The sequence below is a fragment of the Camelus ferus genome, chromosome 12 (assembly GCF_009834535.1).
Source record: "Camelus ferus isolate YT-003-E chromosome 12, BCGSAC_Cfer_1.0, whole genome shotgun sequence".
Classification (NCBI taxonomy): domain Eukaryota; kingdom Metazoa; phylum Chordata; class Mammalia; order Artiodactyla; family Camelidae; genus Camelus; species Camelus ferus.
Window position 1 is genome coordinate 20460075 of NC_045707.1, and position 23369 is coordinate 20483443.

General features: G+C 57.8%; 1 protein-coding gene across 1 annotated transcript; it reads left to right on the forward strand.

The window, feature by feature from the left end:
- The first annotated feature begins 4095 nt into the window (after nt 1-4095).
- On the forward strand, nt 4096-23361 carry ITGA7 (integrin subunit alpha 7). Its single transcript, XM_032493108.1, is given in 26 exon segments — nt 4096-4528; nt 8835-8962; nt 9061-9140; nt 10252-10507; nt 10998-11129; nt 12368-12575; nt 12706-12899; nt 13258-13346; nt 13466-13593; nt 13758-13853; nt 14019-14080; nt 14201-14370; nt 14822-14971; nt 15587-15702; nt 16207-16399; nt 16482-16562; nt 16669-16748; nt 16888-16962; nt 17096-17198; nt 17713-17889; nt 18073-18204; nt 19995-20108; nt 20317-20415; nt 20504-20629; nt 22682-22708; nt 22710-23361. Coding segments are annotated over 26 exon segments (3426 nt in total). The 5' UTR covers nt 4096-4322; the 3' UTR covers nt 22914-23361.
- Nucleotides 23362-23369: the final 8 nt, after the last annotated feature.

Genomic DNA, 23369 nt, shown 5'->3' on the forward strand with positions numbered 1-23369 from the left:
GAGCAAGCAAAACAGAGGCAGATTGGAAGATGCCCAGTGCCTCACTCCCAAAGCTGGGAGAGACAGGCAGGGGCTGGAAGGGGTGCCAGAGAATGGTGACAAGGAGAATGTGAAACAGGAGTCAGGGGCTAATGAGGGGGTTGGTGTTGGGGGTTTCGGCCTTAAGTCTGTGACTGTTGGGAAGAGGATGACTCATGGAGTGTGCCAGGCCCATGCTGTATTACCCTCACCCCCCTTGGCACAACCTCCTGACATTTTCACAATCAGTGTTGAGAGTGCCAGGACTCTGCAGACATCAGCCCCGCCCTCCTCTCCCATGCACTGGCTGTTCCTTTGCCCTAGATCTGGGCAGAGGCCATGGGTCCCTGCATCTGGGAACCCCAGCTGATATCATCCTCCATCTGCTCTTGTTCTAGACCCTTGTTGCTCACTGTCTAACCTCAGTGTCCACCTGCCTTTGGTAGAGACAGACACTAGCTGCATACATAACTGGAGAATGACTCTTGAACTTTGAAATCTTTTTCTGCCCACCTCTGCTCACAATTTCCCACCCGGATTACTTTCTCTTAGAATGGATGAACGCAACTCTGTAATTCTTTTCTCCACTCATTTCCCTGTTCTTTGGAGGTCTCCTTCAGAGTTAGCTTTAATTAGCGATCTCCAAGCTGACTGGCTGGGCTAAGCATTACGGCTGGAAGCTGCCGAGTTGTTAGGGTTGGGTGAGGCCTGAGGGAGGATATGGTGTGAGCGGAGAAGGCTTCTCATACGGGGAAATCTGGCTGGGCTTCAAGAGGGGGCCGTTGGTGGTATGGCCAAGTTCCAAATCTTGGCATGAAGCCCACGCTCAAAGAAAAGGGGCCCTCAAGACAGTCTGAATGGCTCCCTGTGGGAAGTGACCTCCCAGTCCTTCTCCCCAAGGCGCAAGGGGTTTTCCCTTGGATCCTCCAAGACCACAGTGGTCAAGCCATGTCTCCAAGGACTCCCCTCGATCACATTTCTATTCCTTCTCTCCCAGCCACTCCCGGAGTTCGAACTTTGGCTACAGCCTGAATTCAGAGGCCACAGAAGGACTCTAGTGCTGGAGAGGTGGGTGGGGTGAGAAAGTCCTGAGGCTGTGTGTGCTGGGGAGGAAGAGGCAGGCCCTGGGACGTATGCTCCAAGGCTTTGCTGCCAGATGAGGTGGAGGGAGAAGTAAACCCTGCAGTGTGTTCTGAAAGTGTTTGCTCCTAAGCTAGACACAGCAGCTGGAAAATGTGTCATCTGGGGGAGCTGGAAAATAGGGGTTCCGGAGGGAGGGGAAGAGGGACAGAGGGGCTGGAGAAACCTCGGCTTCCACTCAGACAAGGGGCAAAGCCTTTGCTGGGTCCGGACATTTATCAATTTTTAAAATGTTTTGAAATTATTTTGAAATAATTACAGATGCAGAGGAAGTTGCAAAAACAGTACATTCCCTTGTGCCTTTCCCCCAGCTCCCCCAGTGGTGACACCATCTGTAACTGTGGCTCGGTATCAGAACCAGGTTGCTGACGCAGGTACAATTCTGTTAACTAGCCTACAAGCTTTATTCCGTTTCCCCCAGTTTTTTTTATAAGCATTCATTCGTGTATGTGTGTGCCTGTGTGCGTAGTTCTATGCAATTTTATTTCCCATATAGGTTTGAATAACCACCACCAAAATCAAGATACAGAACTCTTCATCCCCATGAAGGAACTCCCTGTGCTATCTTTATATATTAACGCCCCCCCACCTCCCCATCTCTGTCCTCTAGCGAGCAGTAATCTGTTCCTCATCTCTCCAGCTCTGTCGTTTTGACAATGTTATACGAGTGGAATCACACGGTATCAGCATTTGTTTTAACTGAATGAATTTCCAAACTCTGGACTCAAATACAAAAGTTCTCTGGCAGGTTATTTATTCTAATATCGAGCTGCCTCCATTATCTGGATTCCTCCAGCTTCTTCATTTCCCTCCTTGACCTCCAATATTCTTCTCCATTCCAACAACCTGGTCTCACTTCCCCTTTAGGGAAAACCTACATGTCTAAATGTACCAGGCTGGTCTGGGACTCCTGCATGCTCCCCCGCCCTCCCTCTCCCCACTATTTATAGGCAGGCTAATTTTGGGCGGCCTCTCTCTCTTCTTTCCTGCTCCTTCCTCCTGTGGCGGGTGAGGTGACTTCTCAAATATTTGGGCAGAGGAGGTCAGAAGCAGATTCTTGGCATCTGATTTCAGGCTTGGATATAGCAGGAGCCAGTGGAGTGGAGATGGAGGGAGGCAGAAGCTGCAGGTGCAGAGAAGAAGGCAGCTGGGCCTCTGAAGGCATTTTGAGCCTGGTTGGATGTTTGGGCTGAGAGTCCAGAGTTTTGGGTTACCCTGATTTCGCTCCTCTGCATTCTCATATTAGCTCTTATCTGTTGCCTGGGCTCTGAGATAGTAAAGGGATGGAGAGGGCATATCTGGAGGATAATAAAAGTAGGATCTCGGGGTCAGCCTGCTGTATTACCTTGATAGCACCTGTGTAGAGATGTGCCAGTCCCCTGGAGGCCCGCAGGGGGAGTGTTGCAAAAATGGAGACCCAAACCTTCAAATGTATAGTAACTTACCCAGGGCAAGGACTGTCCCAGGGCCAGCAGAGTGAGAGCCTACCTGTTTGTTTGTTTGTTTGTTATTTTGGTATAATCCTGGACAAAGAAGTAAGAGAGTCAAAGGGATATAGGAAGAAGAATTAGGGAAAACATGTATGGGAGCTTTTAAGAAAGGAAGAGAGAAGAGAGAATCTTAAGAATATGAGAGTGTTTGAAGGGTAGAGAAGACATTAGAGACATTGAGAAATAGTCTAGAAAGATTCCAAGTGACAGAGACAAGACAGGGGACAAAGATAGAGCTGGGGATGAGACAAAACCAGGGAGTGAGAGAGAGAAGGGAAAGATGGACAGATGGATATACTCAAGACCAACACCTGGTAAGAAAGAGAACTAGGAAGGGGAGCGGGAGCAAGCGAGGTTCCAGCTGTGCCAAGTTATTTCCTATCTCTCCTGCTGGCCCCATTTCTGGACTGGAGTTATAAATAGCAGAGTTGGAAAATGTCCTCTCTCCCTTTGCCTTTGTCTCAGCCTGGGGGATGGGGAGAGAAGACGCAGAGGGACAGGCCTGCCGGTCCCTAGGGACATCCCTGGAAAGCCCCAGCCAGCCCCTTCCCAGGCCGGCCCAGGACTCTGCCTCCTCCAATCCCTTCCCCTTTTGAGGGTGGGAAATGTACCCTGGGAAGGGTCTGGAAGCTCGAGGCATCCTTCCCTTTCCTCTGCCTCTAGGGTCCAATCTCTCTCATCTTCCTCCTTCTTTGACAGCCCCTCCCCCCCCCTTAATTTCCTCTTCCTGGATCAGTCTTTTCCTTGTTTTCTCCTTTCATTCTGCCCTTGTTGATCAAACTCTTGCCCTTCTTCCTCCATCTCTTTTCTCTTTCTGTTTTCTTTCTTCATGCCTCCTTTGCTCCCCTCTCCAGGCCTGCTCAGTTTTACTCTCTTCGTGCCTGTCTTTTCCTCTGTTCCCCTGAAGTCTATCGACGCGGTTAGCACAGCCGTTGCCACTGCCGGGCTCTGAGGGGTGGATGGAATGGGATAGGAGAGGGTGTGACTCGAACAGCAGAAGAGGTGCTCTGTGTGTCCATGGGGAGAAGGGAGCATTAAGGCACCACACCGGACTCAGGCCCGAGACCACTACCCTTCCATCACCCTTTTCTGTCTGCATCTCTCTTCCCAGACTGGCCTTTAGCCTCATCCACTTCTCATTTCTCCAGCATCCCCTTCTCTTTTTTGGCCCCTTTCTATCCGAATTTCTACGCTCCCCCCCCAAACCCCGCCCCATTCCTAATCGCCTCTTGCACCACTCGCAGGCTTGGGCAGGAGTGGGAGGAAGGGGAGACCGCTGGCGAGGGCGGTGCCGGAGCTGAGGTGGAGCTGGGGGGCGGGAGAGGGAGCAAGGTCAGTTCCCACCCGGAGCTGCCCGCCTGAGCATCCCTCAAAGACTCCCGTCGGCCTCCACCTGCCGCGGCACCGAAGGGCGGGGCGAGGGCGGGGCGAGGGCGGCACCCCTGGGGGCGGAGGCGGGAGCCCGAGTGGACGCCGGGCTGCTGCTGCTGCATGCGTCCTGGCCAGTGCTGGGGCGGCGGAGCGTCAGAAGAGGGGTGACGAGGCGAGAGATTGGGAGACCCCCCTGAAGGACCAGCGAGACTCGGAGACCAGAGACTCGCCCTGGAAGACCTGGGGCTCAGGGCGCGAGCGTATTTCTTTGCGTTCTCAGGGAGAGCGCTCGGGGTTCGCCCCATGGCCGGGATTCCGGGCCGCGATCCTTGGGGGGCCCCTGGGATTTGTTACCTTCTCGGCTCCCTGCTCGCCGGACTGCTCTCCCCGGGGGCTGTAGCCTTCAATCTGGACGTGATGGGCGCCCTGCGCAAGGAGGGCGAGCCGGGGAGCCTCTTCGGCTTCTCTGTGGCTCTGCACCGGCAATTGCAGCCCCGACCCCAGAGCTGGTGAGTCACCGCACCCGCCCAGAATACCCGTGCCCGAGCCACAGTCTCCCCCAACCCCTTGCCCCATCTCTCAATCTTCAAACCCCACCAAGACTCTCAGACTGCCCACAGATATCCCACACCCCCGTCTGGAGCTTTGTCTCATCTGTCTTGGGTCTGAGACCCAGGGTCTTGCTTTGGGGATGGGTTTGAGAGCAAGGTTCTTGTCTTGGCCAGGAGCCACCTCCTTTTGCCTTTCACCCCACTTGCATCCTCCTTCCAGTCCCAGGGCCTGTGGCTCCCCTCCTTCAGGGGACTGAACTTCCCCAGGAAGGGAGATTGAGCATTTTGCCTCTGCTTAGGGCAGAAGAGCGAAAGGACAGAGGTTGAAGGTGCCATGGGAGGGATGGAAGGTAGACTCCATAAATATCTTCTTGCCAGAGTAGTGCCATGGGGTGGGATGAGAGCAGCAGCACACTGGGAGGCCAGGAGAGACCTGCTGCTTCTGTGGCTCAAGACCACGGGGAAGGCTGGGAGGAGAGGCTCGGAAGACCTGGGGGCGGGGGTGGTCTGGCAATCTGCACTAGGTGGTTTGGTGATCGAGAGTGGCAGAGAACAGAGCCCCCCAAAGCTGTAGCAGCAGCGGCAGCAGCAGTGAGGGGGATCCAGGAAGGATGCTGGCCAGGCGGTTCCCTCTTCTCCTCCTCAGGAAATTTCCAGTTCCAGGAATCTCAGCAGTGGGGGAAGGCGGGGAGGAGTGAGGGGCAGAGGACAATTCTGGTTAGTTTCTGATCAGTTTGGGACCCGAGGGAGAAGGACACAGTTGTGTGTGGGGCCTGTGACTGTCATGCTTCTTGTACAGTTGGCCGCTGCTCTGGTGTGCCATTTGAAAAAGAGGCAGGAAGGGGAAGAAAGCTTCCCACCCCTTCCCGCCGGGGGCGGGGGGCTTTTCTCTCCTAGGCCAGACCCTAAGCCACACTAAGTGTCCACTACTGGGATCAGTGCTACCCACTGGGACTCTCTTCTCCCCACTGCTGTTGCCCTGGGGGCAGAGGGTAGGGACCAGAGCTCATTTCTCTTGCCTTGTTCAGGGAGGAGGGGCTAGCTCTGATCTTTCTTCTTCCATTACCTTTGTCATTAGGGAGCAGGGTCAGTGGTCCCCCAAACTTTGGGAGTGATAGAAAGCTACTGACTTCATCTCTTCTTCAGCCTTCTCTCTGCTTCCTCCCTCATCTCTGTCTCCCTCCCTTCCCCCCTCTCCCCGCATCTGCCAGAGTTCCAGGACTGGAGGCCTTTTTAGGACATGCTGAACTCTCTGAGCTATTTCCAGGCAAATTCTAGGTTATTTTTAATAGCTTGGTCTCTTGTCATTTCCCCTTCATCTCTGAAGGTGGCCCCTGATTCTGTCTCCCAGAGCCAAGCCTGGGGCATTCCCAGAGGGGCCTGACCCCCTCACCCTGCTCTTGCTCCAGCAGGGGGCACTCCGCTATCTGGTGGCACATGAGAGGCCAGGTAGGTACCTTGCTAAGTCCCCCCGGCTTTGGAGTTGCAGTTCACCTGCCCCAGCATTTGCTGATTGAAAGACCTCACCTATTTTGATGTCTTTCGATCTGGCCCCGAGATGAGACTTTGAAGTTTAACCTTCTTTGCGCTGTGGTTTCAGCCTCATTTATTTCCATCAACTGTAAAATGGAGATGAACAATAGTACGACCATATAGAGTTGTTGTGGGCATTGAAAGAGTTCTTAATATATGGAAAATGCTGGGAATAGCACAGGCCTGTAGTGGGCGCTATGACAGTGCTGGTACTTTTATTCTTGTGTAGTGATCCACTGGAGCTGGAGAGTAGCTTTAGTGCCTTACAGAGAGCCCTGATCCAACGGCTTGGCTAGAGCACCCCCTGGGCTGAGCCAACCTCCCAGGCCGAGCACCCTCCCCAGAGGGCCACCCAGACTGAGAGTCAGAGAGGGCTGGACTGGATCGGAGGCTGGAGTGTGTGGGGAGGTGAGAGGTGCCGAGGTAGTGGGCTACTCCTTCGCCTCCACTAAGCCAGGCTCCCAAGGAGTCCCTTGCTCCCAGCTGCCAGCATGTCTTTGTCTTTCTCTCTGCAGTGGCTGCAGCTGTGGCTACTGTTCTGTCCAGAGGCCTGGGGTAGCTGAGGACCGTGGGATGAAGTCAGGAAGGAGTGTGTGGCAGGGGCAGAGGTGGAGGGACTGGAGTGGCTGCATGTGGGAATCTCTTGTTCCAGGAGGCATGGTCTGTTCTGTTCTCCACTGCGTGGGGCTGGGCATAGCTATGCACTCAGCTTCTTTCCTCCAGGTGGATCCCCCAGCCCGACCCCAGGTCGTGATCTCCAGGGGAGATGTGAGCACTGAGCACTGGTTGTTCGCTTCTCCGTGGTACTTAGTTATGCACAGACCAGCTGAGGCATTGGTTGCTTCCGTGAGCCTACATAATGTGCGGGTTCAGTGAACACATCCGGACACCTCCTAGGGGGCAAGTGCAAAGATGAATAAGACAGCCGCGATCCTCCAATGGGGTCACCATTCCTGTGTGTGGAGGGGAGGCACCGCAGACTTGTCCAAAGGTTGGCCATGCCACTCAGTTTCTTTTTCTGCTCAGGGTACCCTCCTCTCCCCATCCCCGTCTCCCTTTTCTGGAGGTGGCGAGTCATTGAGTGTGGCGGAAAAGGCACGGGTATTGGAGTTAGGCAGATGTAAGTTTGAATTCTAGCATACTACTAATGTCTCTGGGCAAGTTTCCTCATCTGAAAGACAGGAGAAGAATCCTCACGGAGGACTGTTGTGAAGGTTAAATGAGCTGGTGAAGGTAACCTGCCTGGCCTGGTGCCCAGCACCCAGTAGAGAGTCTGTTTATTTTTTTAATCGAAGTATAGTCAGTTTACAATGTCGTGTCAATTTCTGGTCAGTAGAGAGTCTAATACGTTAGTTCCTCATATCCCTGGCATCTAGCCTAGGGCTGGGTCTGACCGTAGTAGGTGCTGACTAAATATTACTTCCTTGTCTCATCAGTGCCTGACACAGGGCTCGGCAGGTGATAGATTCTCAATAAATTGTTGTTAATCAGTGCCCAGTGTCTGCTCTCTTCCCTTGCACTTCTCACCCCCTCCTCTCTCTTGACACTGGCTCTGACATGGGATAACAGCTGCGAAGAGAAAGGAGTTGTGGGAAGGGAGAATGGCTCTGTGCCCCATCAGAACTGGCATGGTGCCCTGCGAATGCCTGTCTGCAATATTGCCCTGCACAGCTTCAGGCCTTGGCCCTCAGCGAGGGAGACGGAGGGAAAGAGTGTAGGAGAGAGGCCTTGGGGTTTGCTCTGCTGCCGCTTTGAGTCTCTTCCCTCTGCGAAGAGAGGATCCTTGTAGCCAGCTAGGTGCCTGTCACCTTGCCTCACTCTCTCCTTCACTCCTGGTCCAGGGGTTCAGCCCTAGGGGACCCAGGCAGCCTCCATTCCCAGCACAGTCCTTCCCTGGGGAAGAAGCCTTGGCTGTGATCATGGAAAATTGTCCTGCCAAGAAAGTTGTATCTGGGAAAGCGTCCTGAGGGGGAGGTAGGAGAGAAGACTGGGTGGGGGCAGGGTGGGATGGGAGAAGTGGGGAAAATCATGGACGTGGGGAGGAGAAGGGAGGATGGGGAAGGGGATTCAGGATGTGGGGGGAGAATGGGCAGGAATGGAGGCACTTGCCCCTACCTCCATGCCAGCCGGAATGACCGATAGAATCCTGGGCCGGCAGGATTGCTGGTGGTGGGTGGGTCCTTGATGGGCCCCCGATGACGGGGTGGGGGAGGCAGAGCCATTTCTAGTCTCTTGCTTGGCTTCCAAAGCTGGTTCCTAGGTCACCTTATGGTGCCAGCCTGGTCTCCTGTTACTTTTGCTCCCAGCATTCTTGGCATTTCTGGGAAGGTTTCAACTGACCCATGGCTGAGGAGGAGGGCAGAGCTTGGGGATGGGGCCAGGGAGTGGGTAAGGAAGGCCTGGTCAGAATCAGGTGTTGGGAACAGGCGGTTCTTTCAAACTAGCAGTGCTGGCCAGGCTGCTTGAGTTGGGGTGTGTGTGTGTGGGTGTGTGTGTGTGTGTGCGCGCGTGTGTGAACTATGTATGTGGTCTCTCATCCAGATAGTATGTGCGTACGGAATGTGATGGTTGCATGGCCAAGTGTACTAATTTGCCCTTACCAGGACATGGGAAAACTGACGTTTAGCCCTTTTCCTGAGTCCTCCAACACTGCCTGGTACCAAGGAGCTGGGCCTGGGCAGCTCTGGGGAGGTGAAGGGCTCCGGCCACTAACTCCTGCCCCGTTGCACAGGCTGCTGGCGGGCGCTCCCCAGGCTCTGGCTCTGCCTGGGCAGCAGGCGAATCGCACCGGAGGACTCTTCGCCTGCCCCCTGAGCCTGGAAGAGACTGACTGCTCCAGGGTGGACATTGACCGGGGAGGTGAGGGCCTTGTGGGGGTCGGGTGGGGGGAAGCACATGACGGGGGGAGGGGAGGCCCCTCCACTCCCCTCCCCTAATTCCCCGTGTCCTGCCTCTAGCGGATGTGCAGAAGGAGAGTAAGGAGAACCAGTGGTTGGGAGTCAGTGTTCGGAGCCAGGGGCCTGGGGGCAAGGTTGTTGTGAGTACCACATTTTTTTTCACTTTTAATATTTACCATTTTTATTGAAAAAAGTCACAAAAGTTAATTTTTAAAAAGAGGGAAAAATAGTTTGACTCTGTAATAGTAATATAATTGCGGTGAGTACATCTTCTGAGTGTATGCAAGGGTGGTGTGTGTGTGTGAGTGTATATCTGTGTGTGTGTGAGTGTGTATCTGTGTGTGTGTAGTGTGTATATACTACAGACGTGCTTACAGAACTCAGGTTGGCCATATGGTGTGATGGTCTGGTTCTCAGGACCTCAGGGAGATATAAAAAAGCATAAGACACAGTCCCTGTCCTTATAAATTTAAAAACATCTAACTGTTCATTCAGCCACTCATTTGTCAAACTCAGGTGTCGTGCTAGTTACTGAGAGAGGACAGGTGAACACAGGGAAAAGCCTGGCCCGTGCCTCAGCTAGCCTGCTGCCTAGCTGCAGAGATTCTCATGCTCTCTTTTTCTGTGTCTGTTTCTCTCTTTCTCTGTGTCATCGCTAACACGCACAAACACAATAATACAAGTCACTACGGGGCAGGATGTGGTTAACGTTAAGTGAGTGGTACAGTCCCCAGTCTATGAAAGTCCGAGGGAGGAGAGGAGAGAAGAGATTCCTGCAGGTGGGGGTGGTTTGAGCCAGGATTTCAAGAATAAGCAATGCTTGGAGAGTGGAGAGGGAAGGAAGCTCTTTGCAGATGAGGTGGTGGCACTTGGGAAGGGTTAGAGGCAGGACCACGTTAGGGCACGTTGGGGATTGTCCAACGTATGGCGGGATCAAGGAGGCACGAGTTCTGTGTGCTGGCTTCGCTGTGCTGTGGGCGCCCGGACAGAACTTGGAGCAAGGGCTTCTCCCTCCAGGGCCGGGAAGCGGGTGCAGAGAGGGTAGGATGGGGGTTCTGTATATACCTGCCTAACACTGGCTGGGCAGTGGTACCCAAGTGATGCTGGCAGAGGAGTGTGTGGATGTGTGTGCACCTACGCAGATGCACGTGTGCACACAAACCAGTGTCTGCCAAACATGTGCATGTATGCATGTGGGTCAAGTAGGTGCCCAGCCCATGCAGTAGAATGACGGCTCCTTTCCTCGCACAGACCTGTGCACACCGATACGAGTCGCGGCAGCGAGTGGACCAGATCCTGGAGACAAGGGATGTGATTGGTCGCTGCTTTGTGCTAAGCCAAGACCTGGCCATCCATGACGAGCTGGATGGTGGGGAGTGGAAGTTCTGTGAGGGGCGCCCGCAGGGCCACGAACAGTTTGGGTTCTGCCAGCAGGGCACGGCCGCTGCCTTCTCTCCAGACAGCCACTACCTCCTCTTTGGAGCCCCGGGAACTTATAACTGGAAGGGTGAGTCACACCTGGGGGAGGGGAGAAGGGAACCAAAATGTCCCAGTACCTCAGAGAGGGGACTGGGGGCAGCACGTGGCCAAGCATGCCCACAAGTTCACTGCCACGCCTCCCACCACCGTCATGCCAGTGTACACACATACACGAATGGGGCTATCTCCTCTCCTTCGCATGGCTGAGTGTTCTGCAACAGGCTGGCACGAGTCCCCACATCCACCGCTGGGCACCTGCCCAGCCGGGGCGCGCATGCTCCAACACACCAGCCCACCCTTCATCACTCCCATTCCCATCTCTGCACGCTGCCGCTGGCCAGGCTGACACTCGGTGAGTGTGATGCCAAGTCTGGGGGACCCCAGGCAGCTTGGGCCGGGGAGGGGGTGGAGACAGGGCTGGAAAGGAGAGGAGGGGCTTCCCTGGGGGCCTGTCTAACAGCCGGCCTGGGGGTGCACCTCACTTCCTGCCCCGGGCACTAACAGATCTGTCCTTGCAGGCACGGCCAGGGTGGAGCTCTGTGCACAGGGCTCAGCGGACCTGGCACATCTGGACGACGGGCCCTACGAGGCGGGGGGTGAGAAGGAGCAGGACCCCCGCCTCATCCCGGTCCCTGCCAACAGCTACTTTGGTAGGGACCCCTCCCCGGCCCAGAGCTGCTCTAACCCTCTGTTCCTCTCTCTCTCATCCTCCCTCTCCACGCTCCCATCCTTCTGTCTCTGTCTCTGTCTCTCTGTCTGATTCTTATCTCTCTGGTCTCTTTGTCTCTCTCATGTTCTTTCTCCACTTCTTCCTCTTCTGCCTCCTCCTTGCCTTTCTGTCTGCCTCTGTCTCTCCACTCTGTGGCCTCTTCCCCGGATGTCCCTCCCTGGTGTCTCCCCCCACCCCCACCCCATCCCCCGCAGGGTTGCTCTTTGTGACCAACATTGATAGCTCAGACCCTGACCAGCTGGTGTATAAAACTTTGGACCCTGCTGACCGGCTCCCAGGACCAGCCGGAGACTTGGCCCTGAATAGCTACTTAGGTTTGTAAGCGCCCCTCCACGTCCTCCTGGGCCCTGGGGGCTTGGCCTGGCCTCCCCTCCTCTCCTGCCCTGCCCCGCAACAGCACACTTTCAGGGAAATACCCACTGGGCCCAACTTAAAGAGAAGAGCTGAGCCCAGTAACCAGGACGGAGGAGAAGAGGCCCCAGGGGTGACAGCCTAGGGGGCTGTGACCGGGGTCTCTGGAGGAAGGTCCAGGTGGGTGGGACTGTCCCGGGAAGGAAGGAAGCTAGACCTCTGGGGGCCTTCCTCTGAGGGAGGGATGGTGGGCACGTGTGGAGACAGGTCCAGCTGTGTTGGTAAGTCCCTCTCATTGTCTCATCTGCATCCCTCTGCAGAAGAGGAGGAAATGAGGCCCGGGAGATGTTTGGGTGAATCAAGTTCTCCCCTACTCCCCCATGTCTCCCCCCTCCCATCCATGTGAAGACTTTCTCTCCCTGCGTGGATGGTGGGAATTGGGGGCAAGGAAGGTGCATTGGATGGAATGGGGGCCTCCTGGGTGTGCAGAGGGGAGAGCAGTTCCCTGGGAATCGTATGGGAGGCGACCTGCCCTAGCTCCTACCAGTGCCACAGCCCCCCGCCCAGCTCCTTGGCCTTCTCAGTGGCCTTTCTCCCTCCTCCCCAGTCCTTGAGGCCGACCTCACCGCAACCCTTGTGCCAGCCCCCAGTATCTGGGTGGGGAGGGCTGCCAGGCCTCCAGAGGGGAGGAGGAGTGGTGCAGCCGTGGTGGGGATACCTTGGCAGGCGCCTTCCACCTATTGGCTCCGACCTGCTTGGAGAGGGGCAGGGTGGGGGGGCGCTTACTAGTGGGTCGCCCCCACTCAGGTTTCTCCATTGACTCGGGGAAGGCGCTGATGCGAGCAGAGGAGCTGAGCTTTGTGGCAGGGGCCCCTCGTGCCAACCACAAGGGTGCTGTGGTCATTCTGCGCAAAGACAGTGCCAGCCGCCTGGTGCCCGAAGTTACACTGTCTGGGGAGCGCCTGACCTCCGGCTTTGGCTACTCACTGGCTGTGGCTGATCTCAACAATGATGGGTGAGAGAGGGCCGAGGGAAGTGGAGCCTGGGGGAGGCTGGGTCCGGGAAGGGTGAGGGGCCTCTGGCCTTTCCTCCTGACTCCCCAGGCTTGGGAGGACTCCACACTGACTGTCTTCCTCTCTCCGTAGCTGGACAGACCTGATAGTGGGTGCCCCCTACTTCTTTGAGCGCCAAGAAGAGTTGGGGGGTGCCGTGTATGTGTATATGAACCAGGGTGGTCACTGGGCTGGGGTCTCCCCTCTCCGGCTCTGCGGCTCCCCCGACTCCATGTTTGGGATCAGCCTGGCTGTCTTGGGGGACCTCAACCAAGACGGCTTCCCAGGTGTGACTGGGACCGGGAGAGGCTCAGGGGAGGGAGGGGGCAGGGCAGGGGTGGGGAAGTACCTCTGAGGTCAAGAGGAAGGTCCTCTGAGGGCCCAGGGAGGGGAGCAGCCTAGGCTCACACCTGGGCAGCTTTGTGACCTTGGGCAGGTGCCCTTTCTGAGCTAGCGTTACCTGCAGAGAGTAGCTGAGAGGACTGAACGTGATGCGTGTAAGGCGCCCAGGACTTAGTAGCCGCTCAGCAAGATAGGGAAGACAGGACATGGAGCTGAGTGACTGAGGGAAAGCTGGGGCCTGGACCTTGTGCCTCTCCGCCCCCTGCCCCCCCAGGTCTGATTGCCTTTCTCCTGCTCCTGCAGACATCGCCGTGGGGGCTCCCTTCGATGGGGATGGGAAAGTCTTCATCTACCACGGGAGCAGCCTGGGGCTTGTCGTCACAGCTTCCCAGGTGAGGGCTGTGGCTGGGACCAGGAACGGGCATGGGTGGGACAGGCGGCGGGGCAGCAGCGGCAGGGGAGGCAGAGGCCCGGGGGTGGTGGGTGGGAGGCCGACGGTCTGGCCCCGCAGGTGCTGGAGGGCGAGGCCGTGGGCATAAAGAGCTTTGGCTACTCCCTGTCGGGCGGCCTGGACGTGGATGGGAACCATTACCCGGACCTGCTGGTGGGCTCCCTGGCCGACACGGCTGTGCTCTTCAGGTGAGCCCTCCCTCTGCTCTGCCCTCTTTCTCCCCGAGGCCCGGAGCACCCCCCCCCATCCTCCCCGCCCCGGGCCAGCTCTGCTGCTGGAGAGTCCACCGCCTCCCCGCTTTCCCAGCCTCAAGTTCTCGTGCCTCCTGTGCCCTCCACTCCCCATTCCCCAGGGCCAGGCCCGTCCTCCACGTCTCCCACGAGGTCTCTATCCTTCCGAGAACCATCGACCTAGAACAGCCCAACTGTGCCGGCGGCCACTCAGTCTGGTGAGGTGGGATCCCAGGGGAGGGCGGAGGGGAGCCTTCAGGGTCCAGTCCTGCACCTCTATCTCCCTTTCTCTGCCCAGCTTGGGGCTGGGGCTGGGGCTGGGGCAGGAGTGTGCAGGGTCGGGGTGGGACCTTGGCCTGTCAGCCTCGCCTTTGTCCCCGCAGCATGGACCTAAGGGTCTGTTTCAGCTACGTCGCATCGCCCAGCAGCTACAGCCCTGTTGTGGGTGAGTGAGGCCCCTCCACCCCCACCCCAGTGGGTTTCCCGGTGCGTCCCCCGAGGTGGAGGAAGGGCCGACTGGAGCCGTTCCCCAGCTCACTGGCTCCTCCTCTCCCACCTGCCACAGCCCTGGATTACACGTTAGATGGGGACACAGACCGGAGGCTACGGGGCCAGGTCCCCCGTGTGACATTCCTGAGCCGTGGCCCGGATGACCCTAAGCACCAGGCCTCAGGCACCGTGTGGCTGAAACGCCAGCGTGACCGAGTCTGTGGTGACACCACGCTCCAGCTTCAGGTGCACGCTGCCCCCTTGGCCCCTGAGGGTCACTGTCATCGCATCCTATTTCTTCCTGCTTTCCTCTCAGCTTCCTCCCTGCTTTCCTCTCAGCTTCCTCCCTAACACACGCACACCTCATTCTAAGATCTCGACCCTGGGGAAGGCTCCCTTTTGGGCTGACCACCCCCACCCCCCAACCGATGCCTTCTTGCGTCTCCTGTTAAGCTCTGTCCTCCCTGGAGAAGGTGACAGCAGGTTGTGTCTTCACGTCTGGTTCTCAAAGCCCTGCTCTCCTCCCTTCTCTACCCCAGTCGCTCTCCCCCCTCCTTGCCCAGTTCTCCACCTCTCTCCTTCACCTCCCTGAGCCTCTTTCCGAATTTCAGGATCTGTCTCAGGTCTGGCTGGGGCTTTGGGCAGGGCTGGGGCTGGGGGTTGTTCTTGTATCCATGTCTGTGTTTTCCCTTCCCAGGAGAATGTCAAAGACAAGCTTCGGGCCATTGTGGTGACCCTGTCCTATAGTCTCCCGACCCCTCGGCTCCGGCGACAGGCTCCTGGCCAGGGGCTGCCCCCAGCGGCCCCCATCCTCAATGCCCACCAGCCCAGCACCCAGCGGACGGAGGTGAGCCTGGGTTCCAGCTTAGCACAGGAAGAGGAGCCGTGGCCCCTCGCCAGTGACACGCACTCACAGCGTGCGAGACCCTTTCACCGGTTACCCCGGTATTTCCTCCTGTTTCTAGATGCTGTAACAGGGGGGACCCCAGATGAAACCTGGCCCACGTGACCATGAGTTGCTAGTCGGAGGGGCAGGCAGGCACTCAGGGGCGCAGGGGTGTGGGGCTCTGCCGTCTTCAGATGTGGTCTCCAAGGCCACCTCTATCCCAGCCTGCTGCAGGGGAGCGTGGAGCTCCTTGCATGGGTTTCACGGCCGGTCTGGCAGTGGCTCTCTTCGCTTCGCGTTCTAAGTCTGGGGCTCGGTTACACGGGAGAAAGGCCTAGGAAATATGGCCTTGCTCTGGACTAGCCTGCTAGCCTCTACTGCGACATCGTAATACTCCCATCATTTTGCTGATGAGGCCCCAGCTCAGAGTGGTTGAGTGACCAGCTCGATATCACACAGCTGGGAAGCCGCAGGTCTTCGAATTGAACACAGGCTGTTTACCCCTGTGATCCTCTACCCCACCTAGGCAAGGCACATTCACCCCCTAGCAATGACCCTCCTCGAATCTCTCCTCAGATCCACTTCCTGAAGCAAGGCTGTGGGGAAGATAAGATCTGTCAGAGCAACCTGCGGCTGGTCCACGCGCGTTTCTGCACCCGCATCAGTGACACCGAGTTTCAGCCTCTGCCCATGTGAGGCGGAGCAAGGGAGCAGGCGGGGTGGGAAGGCAAGAGCTCCAGGATCGGAAGGAAGTCCCCTCAGGAGCGCCAGTCTGCAGGGAGAAAGCGGAAGGCTGGGGGGACCTGCTGATAATTCACAAGTTTGCAGATGAGGGCAGTGGTGGACCCACAGGGGCTCCCCTGGCAAGGAATGACAGTCCTTCACTATATATATACATATCATATATCTCTCTTTTTAGTCTTCACGACCCTGTGAGATAGGAATTCTTGTAAATCCCACTGTATAAATGGAAAATGGAGGCCTAGAGAGGTTAGGTTACTTGCCCAAGGTCGGGTAGTGGTGGAGCTGGGACCAGAATGGAGGTCCCCTGACTCCAAGTCTTGATTCTCCTAAGCCTGAGATTTGGGGGACCCAGGCGGGAGGAGAGGGGGCATGCCCTGGGGGAAGGAGGCAGGAGAGGGGGGAGGCCGGGGGAGGTGTTCAGATCTTAGAGTGAGTGGGATCTGACCCTCCAGGGACGCAGATGGGACGACAGCCCTGTTTGCACTGAGTGGGCAGCCAGTCATCGGCCTGGAGCTGAAGGTCAGCAATCTGCCCTCGGACCCAGCCCAGCCCCAGGCCGATGGGGATGACGCTCACGAGGCCCAGCTCCTGGTCACCCTCCCTGCCTCTCTGCACTACTCAGGAGTCCGGGCCCTGGACCCTGCGGTGAGGACCTGGGCAGGGTAGGCGTGGGGTGTTCAGGGGCTCCAGCAACCCAAGCTGACCTCTCCTTCTCTCCCTACTCCAGGAGAAGCCACTGTGCCTGTCCAATGACAACGCCTCCCACGTCGAGTGTGAGCTTGGGAACCCCATGAAGAGAGGCGCCCAGGTTGGCACATCTGCTCTTGTCCCTATCCAGGTGGCTCTCTATCCCCCGATCATTCTTCAAGCCCCTCACCCTTCTGGACTCTCATCCTGCTCCGTCCTTGCTCCAGGTCACCTTCTACCTCATCCTTAGCACCTCAGGGATCACCATTGAGACCACAGAGCTAGAGGTGGAGCTGCTGTTAGCCACGTAAGGCTGGTGGGGCCAGGGTGGGTGATGGTGGGGGAAGTTGGCTGGAAGTCCACCTAGAAGGGGCTTCACTGTGCTCACCTGACCCCTTGGGGTGGCGTCTGTGCCCGCTGCCCACGCCCGCCCTGCCACACGCCAGGATCAGCGAGCAGGAGCTGCGTCCGGTCTCTGCCCGAGCTCGTGTCTTCATCGAGCTGCCGCTGTCCATCACAGGGTAAGCCCTGCCCAGGGGGGCACCGCCGCCAGAGGGGTGGGCACTGCTACTGCCAAACCCAGGCCTGGGCTCTACCTCACCCTCCATCAGGCCCCAGGCCTCCTGAGCCCCTGTTTTGACCCCTCCTCGCCAGGGTGGCCATTCCCCAGCAGCTCTTCTTCTCCGGCGTGGTGCGGGGTGAGAGTGCCATGCGGTCTGAGCGGGATGTGGGCAGCAAGGTCAAGTACGAGGTCACGGTGAGTGTCCTGGTGAGGCCCCTCCTTCTTGGCACAGAGGAGGGGCTGAGGCCTGCCCCAGGAGCTGTGGCTCTTCTCCCATATGTGGCCGCATGGTGGTCTAGCGAGTTCGAGGCCTCGCTCAGCCCCTGGGCCTTGGCTGTGGGCAGGTGTTTGTGCTGGGGCCTCAGATGGCCATTTCCTGCTCGGCCCTGGCCGGCCGTCTCACCTGCTGGTCTGGGGGGCCCATGAGGGCCCAGGGCAGCTGCTCTGCTTAGGGCCTCAGCTGGGGGCTGGGGACTCGGGGGCAGGGCTGCTGTCTCTCTCCCGGACTCTGCCCCGGCGCGGCTGGGGCCTTACCCACACCTCTAGTGGCATCTCTAGGTTTTCCTGGCCTGGGGGGCGGGCAGAGACTGGCGCCTGGATCTAGGATCCTGGGTCTTTGTCGAGACTCTGCTCTCCGAGGCCTCCCCGCAGCCTGTGTGCTCTCCATCCCCAGGGATTTAGTGGCCCTCACGCTTGCTTGTGCCCACAGGTCTCCAACCAAGGCCAGTCACTCAACACCCTGGGCTCTGCCTTCCTCAACATCATGTGGCCCCACGAGATTACCAACGGGAAGTGGCTGCTGTACCCCATGCGGGTGGAGCTGGAGGGCGGGCAGGGGCCCGGGCAGAAGGGGCTCTGTTCCCGCAGGCCCAACGCCCTCTACCTGGTGAGGCTTAGGCCGGGTGGGTGGGGCTGCTGAAGCAGGGTGGGAGGTAGACTTGGGAAAGGACGCTGTGGGCTGGGGGTGTGTGGATAGGTGGGGGGCCCGGAGGAAGGTGGTGGGTAGGAGATGCCATCTCAGGACTGCTGCGTTTGGAGGGACCCTCACTGGGCCCCCTCCCCACCTCAGGATGTGGACAGCAGGGACAGGAGGCGGCGGGAGCTGGGGCAGCCGGAGCAGCCGGAGCCTCGTGAGCAGCCGGAGCCCAGCACGTCCTGGTGGTCAGTGTCCTCTGCTGAGAAGAAGAAAAACGTCACCCTGGTGCGGGCAGGGCAAACTTGGTGCAGCCAGAATAGGGGAGGGGGCGCGTGGTATGATAGAGGATGCGGGTGGTGGGGAGGGAATGGTGCGTCAGGACGGTGGGTGGCGCGTGGGGAGGTGCGATGGTCTGACACCTGGGCAAGTTGACAGGACAGTGCACAACACGCCTGTGAGGCAGCTGCGGACGCCAAAGTCCCACCCCGTCCACGCTCACCAGGTGCTTACTCCAGGGCAGGCGCTTACCTATAGCCTTTTCATCTTGTGGATGAAAGATCACGGTTTATAGAGGTGGGATGGTCTTAGCCACCTCTGAGATCTGTTTGTTGTTCTTTTGAATTCTTTTTCGACAAAAAGTCAATTTGCATAAGGAAACCTGCTTGATTTTCACAATGTCAAGGACGCTTTAGGTTTCCGACAGTTCTAATTCACGTGATTTATTGTCTCTCCTTTTTGAGCAGTGTTGCCCCCCTTCTCCTACTTGTGTCACCTAGCTTTGTTCCACAGGCCGACTTACTGAGCAGATTAGCGCATGCTCTGTGCTGTCCCTTGCAGGGCGGTGCTGGCAGGGAGAGTGAGCAGGGGACACAGGTCAGCGGGGTACTTGGTCTGGTGGCAAGGGGGTGAATCTCAGGTGTGGAAGGAAGGGCAATAGAGGCAAGAAGAGTCAAAGAGGCCTTTGCAGGGGGAGGTAAGCGGCGGGGCCAGCTCTGGTGTCAGCTGTCTGGGAGGGAGTTCCACTGTCACACCCCATCCCTCTCGGGGCTTCCTCAGCGTCCCTGCTCCCCTGAGAGCATGACCTGAAGCAAACGAAGGCGCCTCAGGAATAGTAAGAGCTTGTGTCGTCGCTGTTTCCCTGATATGTGGCTAGTCCTGGCCTTCCCCATGTGACTGGTTTCCTCGGAAAGCCCTCCCTTTCTGATAAGAACTTTGAAATGGATTCTTTTACTAAAAATGGCATTTAGACAAATTGACCAAGGATTCTTGAATTGCTCCAAAGTGGCAAAATAAAGGATGATGCAAAGAGTTCAAACACTGTCAAAGCCAGTCTTCTGTATACGAAGTGTGATAAATAGAACATTAATCTTAGGCAAACAGGCCATTAAGTGGGATTGGGCCAAATGGATTTAAGTCAGGCCTGGAAGGAGCAGGGCCTAAGTCCGCTGCCCCCCAGCGGCTCTGGGGCAGCCTCATCCTCCTTCAGTGAGTTTGGGCTTAGCAGAGGAATGCGGCTTTGCCCACTCTGGACCTGGGTTCAAATATCTGCTCCACCTCTTAGCAGCTTTGTTAGCTGTGTGACCTGAGGGAGGTCACCTGGCTTCTTTGAACTTGAATTTCCTAGTTTGAAAGATGGAGATGATGGTAATATGCACATTGCAGGACAGTAGCACATTTAAATGGGGCAAGTACCTCGCAGATAGTAGATGCTCAGTAAATGGGACCGTCATTAGGTAGCAGAAGCGGCACCTGGAGAAGCTGCTCTGCCTGTTGCTGTCCTCCCTGCTCCCCATGCATCTCAACACCGAATAGCCCAGATTTGGGGTAGGCTGCTGTTTTGGACCAAGGGTTAGTTTGGGAAGACTTCCTGGAGGAAGGGGGTTTGAAGCCAAGTAAGGAAAATGGGATAGATATTGAATGAGGAGCCAAGGGAAAGGGGGGCTCAGGGAGGGATGGAGGGAAGGCTCTGGGCAGACTCAGTGTCTGTGTGAGCACGACCGTGAGGGTGCTGGGCCCTGAGCAGCTCCGTGGGGTGGGGCCACGCGGCTCAGAGCCTCTCCTGTCCTTGTCCCCAGGACTGCGCCCAGGGCACGGCCAACTGCATGGTGTTCAGCTGCCCTCTCTACAGTTTTGACCGCGCGGCTGTGCTGCACGTCTGGGGCCGCCTCTGGAACAGCACCTTCCTGGAGGTGAGAGCACGGCCGGGGCACCGGGCTGGGCGTCCTCTTCCCCAACAGCCCCTCGGGGACTCACTTCTCCTCCCACCTCCTCTGTGTCCAAATGCAGCACACTCAGCCCAAGACAGGAGGAAACACCCTCTTCCATTTACAGCTTCAGAAGCTGGGGGAGGGAGGCCTTAGGCATTTAGGAGGAGGGTCTCCTTCCCTGCTCCCTTAGGAGTACTCAGCTGTGAAGTCCCTGGAGGTGATCGTTCGAGCCAACATCACCGTGAAGTCCTCCATCAAGAACCTGCTGCTCAGAGACGCCTCCACGGTGGTGAGCTGCAGGGCTGGGGAGGAGGGGCCGGGGCTTCTCTTCTCTCCTGACGCTCCCGCCCTCGTTCTGTGAACCCCTCCCTCCCCAGATCCCAGTGATGGTATACTTGGACCCCGTGGCGGTGGTGGCAGAAGGAGTCCCCTGGTGGGTCATCCTCCTGGCTGTCCTGGCCGGGCTGCTGGTGTTGGCGCTACTGGTGTTGCTCATGTGGAAGGTGAGGCTTGGGGAGGGGGAGGCCGGCGGGGGCTGGGCTCCTTGTCAGGCAGGTGGCCTCTCCAGGTGTGGTTCTCTCACCCACACTCCCATTTCTTCAGCAGATCTGCACTGAGCCCTTACCCTGCACGTACCAGGGACCCTGTCGAGCCCTGGAAGGTTCGGAGATAAGGCAGGCGCAGATCTTGTCAGAGGTTTTATAGTCTCGTGGGGGAGGGGAGCCTGTGGTCAAGCACAAGGCAGAGGTACTAAGTCAGGAGAGTGCAGGGGGAATTCAAGGGGGGAGAGCTTGAGAGCCGGGGGCCTGGAGCTGGGCCTTAGCAGGTGGGGTAGCAGGGTCTGGATGTGGGGAGGTGAGTGGGTGGGTCTGCGCCTTTCAAAAGGACCATGGGAGGCAAAGCCATGGAGGCAGGGAAATGTGGGCTGATTTAACTAGAGCATGGCAAGTAAGGCTAGGAAGGAAGCTGTGGCCAAGGAAGCCAACCAGTGTGGAGAACTGCCTCCAGGGAACTGTCTCCAGGACCGAACTCGGAACCTGCACATACCAGGCTCCACGTGGAACCGTGCTCGTACACAGAGTGTAGCCAGAACCACGTTTGCATCTGGGGCTCCACTGAGAGCACATACGAGCACATGTCCGTACAGTCACACCCGTCACCTGCGGTCTTCCCCTGAGCCATATGCTACCATTGCGGAACCATGCACGCCCTTGGGGCTTTATGGGGAACTGCCCCTCCCCTCCTCCCTGGGACCATAGACCAAGCACATGCTCTGGCAAATGCGAGTCATCAGTGGACCAGTCCTCTGGGCGTCCAGACTGTTGGGAACCTTGCCAACTCTTTTTAGGGGAGATTGATGCCTGGGAGAAACTGGCTCTCTGCTCCCTGCTCGCATGGAAGGGGGACCGAGCAGAAATGGGGGCCCCCATCTTTCTCCAGTCTTCCCATCCTCCTCCTCTTCTGCTCCCCTCCTCCCTTACATCCCAGTGTGGCTTCTTCCATCGGAGCAGCCAGAGCTTATCTTTTCCCACCGACTATCACCGGGCCCGTCTGGCTGTGCAGCCCTCGGCCATGGAAGCCGGGGGTCCAGGGACTGTGGGGTAATTGTGTGTGAGCATGTGTGTGTGTAAATGTGTGTGTGCGTGTGTGGGGATGTGTGTGTGTGAGTGTGAGATACTCCCAGTAGTCACGGGACCAGGGATGTGCGGGGTGAAGAAATGAGATTGCACGGGGGCCGCGTGAGTTCTAGGAGCTGGGGTGGGAGGGACTTACCAGGGTGAGGTCATGAGGGGGCGTATACACAGCCGGGGGCACGCACCAGGGTTGGGTGGGCTCCTGGGCTGTGAGCATGTGGGAGTACAGGGAGGTGCCGTGCTTGTCCTCTGGGGGCATGAGTGTGCAGGCCGTCGTGCAAGGAGGTGCCGTGCAGTCTGAGCATGTAGGAGTCTTGGGCCGTCCTGAGTGTGAGCAGTCCTGAGCGTGAGTGTGCACGGGGCACGTTTCCATCTTGGTGTGGAAGGGCCAGCATGTTCATGACTCAGGGAGGGGCCGGGCCATTTTATTCACAGAGGGGAGGGCCCAGCCCGAGGGGGGTGCTCCCAGCGCACGAGCACACAGGCTTGAAGAGGAATTATTCCGGAGCTTCCACGGGTCTCGGAAGCCATGTTTTCCCTCCGAACTCGTTTGTGTTCCTGGGGATGCTATTGGGCCTCTTAAAAGCTTGGGAGGGCGTGGGAACCTTTGGGGTCAGCGGTCCTGATGTTCTACCTTCAAGCCCCTCTTTCAGGTGCCAAGGGAGATGTCCTTGGTCCTGCACCTCAGGCCCTCTCCTGGTCTTTCTCTTGCTGTGAATGAGGACCTGGGGACCCAGCATGGATGGTGGCCCTCATTGGGGCTGCTTGCTGTGCTGGCTGCCGCCCAGCCTGTCTCCTTCCTGCTGCCGTTGGTCCTTTCTGTCTCAGGGACCTTGGAGGCAGGCAGCTGGCTGTGCTGAGCACCTGCCCCAGGGACCTCAGCCCCGCAGGCTCCTCACGTCTGGCCTGGTGTCCTTCCAGATGGGATTCTTCAAGCGAGCGCGGTACCCCTGAAGCCGCAGTGCCCCAGTACCACGCAGTGAAGATCCCGCGGGAAGACCGGCAGCAGTTCAAGGAGGAGAAGACGGGCACGATCCTGAGGAACAACTGGGGCAGCCCCCGGCGGGAGGGCCCCGACGCGCACCCCATCCTGGCTGGGGATGGGCAGCCCGAGCTGGGCCCCGATGGCCACCCTGTGCCAAGCACTGCCTAGCCTCCTTTGTCCCAGCTGGCCCTGGGGCCCCCGCCACCCCTTCCCCAGAGACGGCTCCTGGGGGTGAAGAGGGGGGACCCGGTCGCTGGTGTCCCATCAGAATTTGGCAGGATCTGCTTCCTCAGGGCACAGACCTCTACCCCCATGAGGACCACCCCCCAAACATCCCCTTAGGATGCTGTTAGGTGAGGGGAAATCAGGGATGGGTCATGGGGGAGGGTGAGGAGGGCAGCGATGTTCTGATGCAAAAGTGGGGAAGGGGACCCTAATCCTTCCCTCTCCCATTCACCCTGTATAATGGAACCCCAAGGACCTGTCTCCCCAAAAGTGCCTTAAGCCCAGAGGGTGGGGAGGAGGTTATGTCGCTGACTCAGGGTCTCTTCCCTCCCTAGCTTCCCCTCTCCTCTGACCTTAGTTGGCTGATCCAATCTAGCAGATTTTGTCTATTTATTAAAA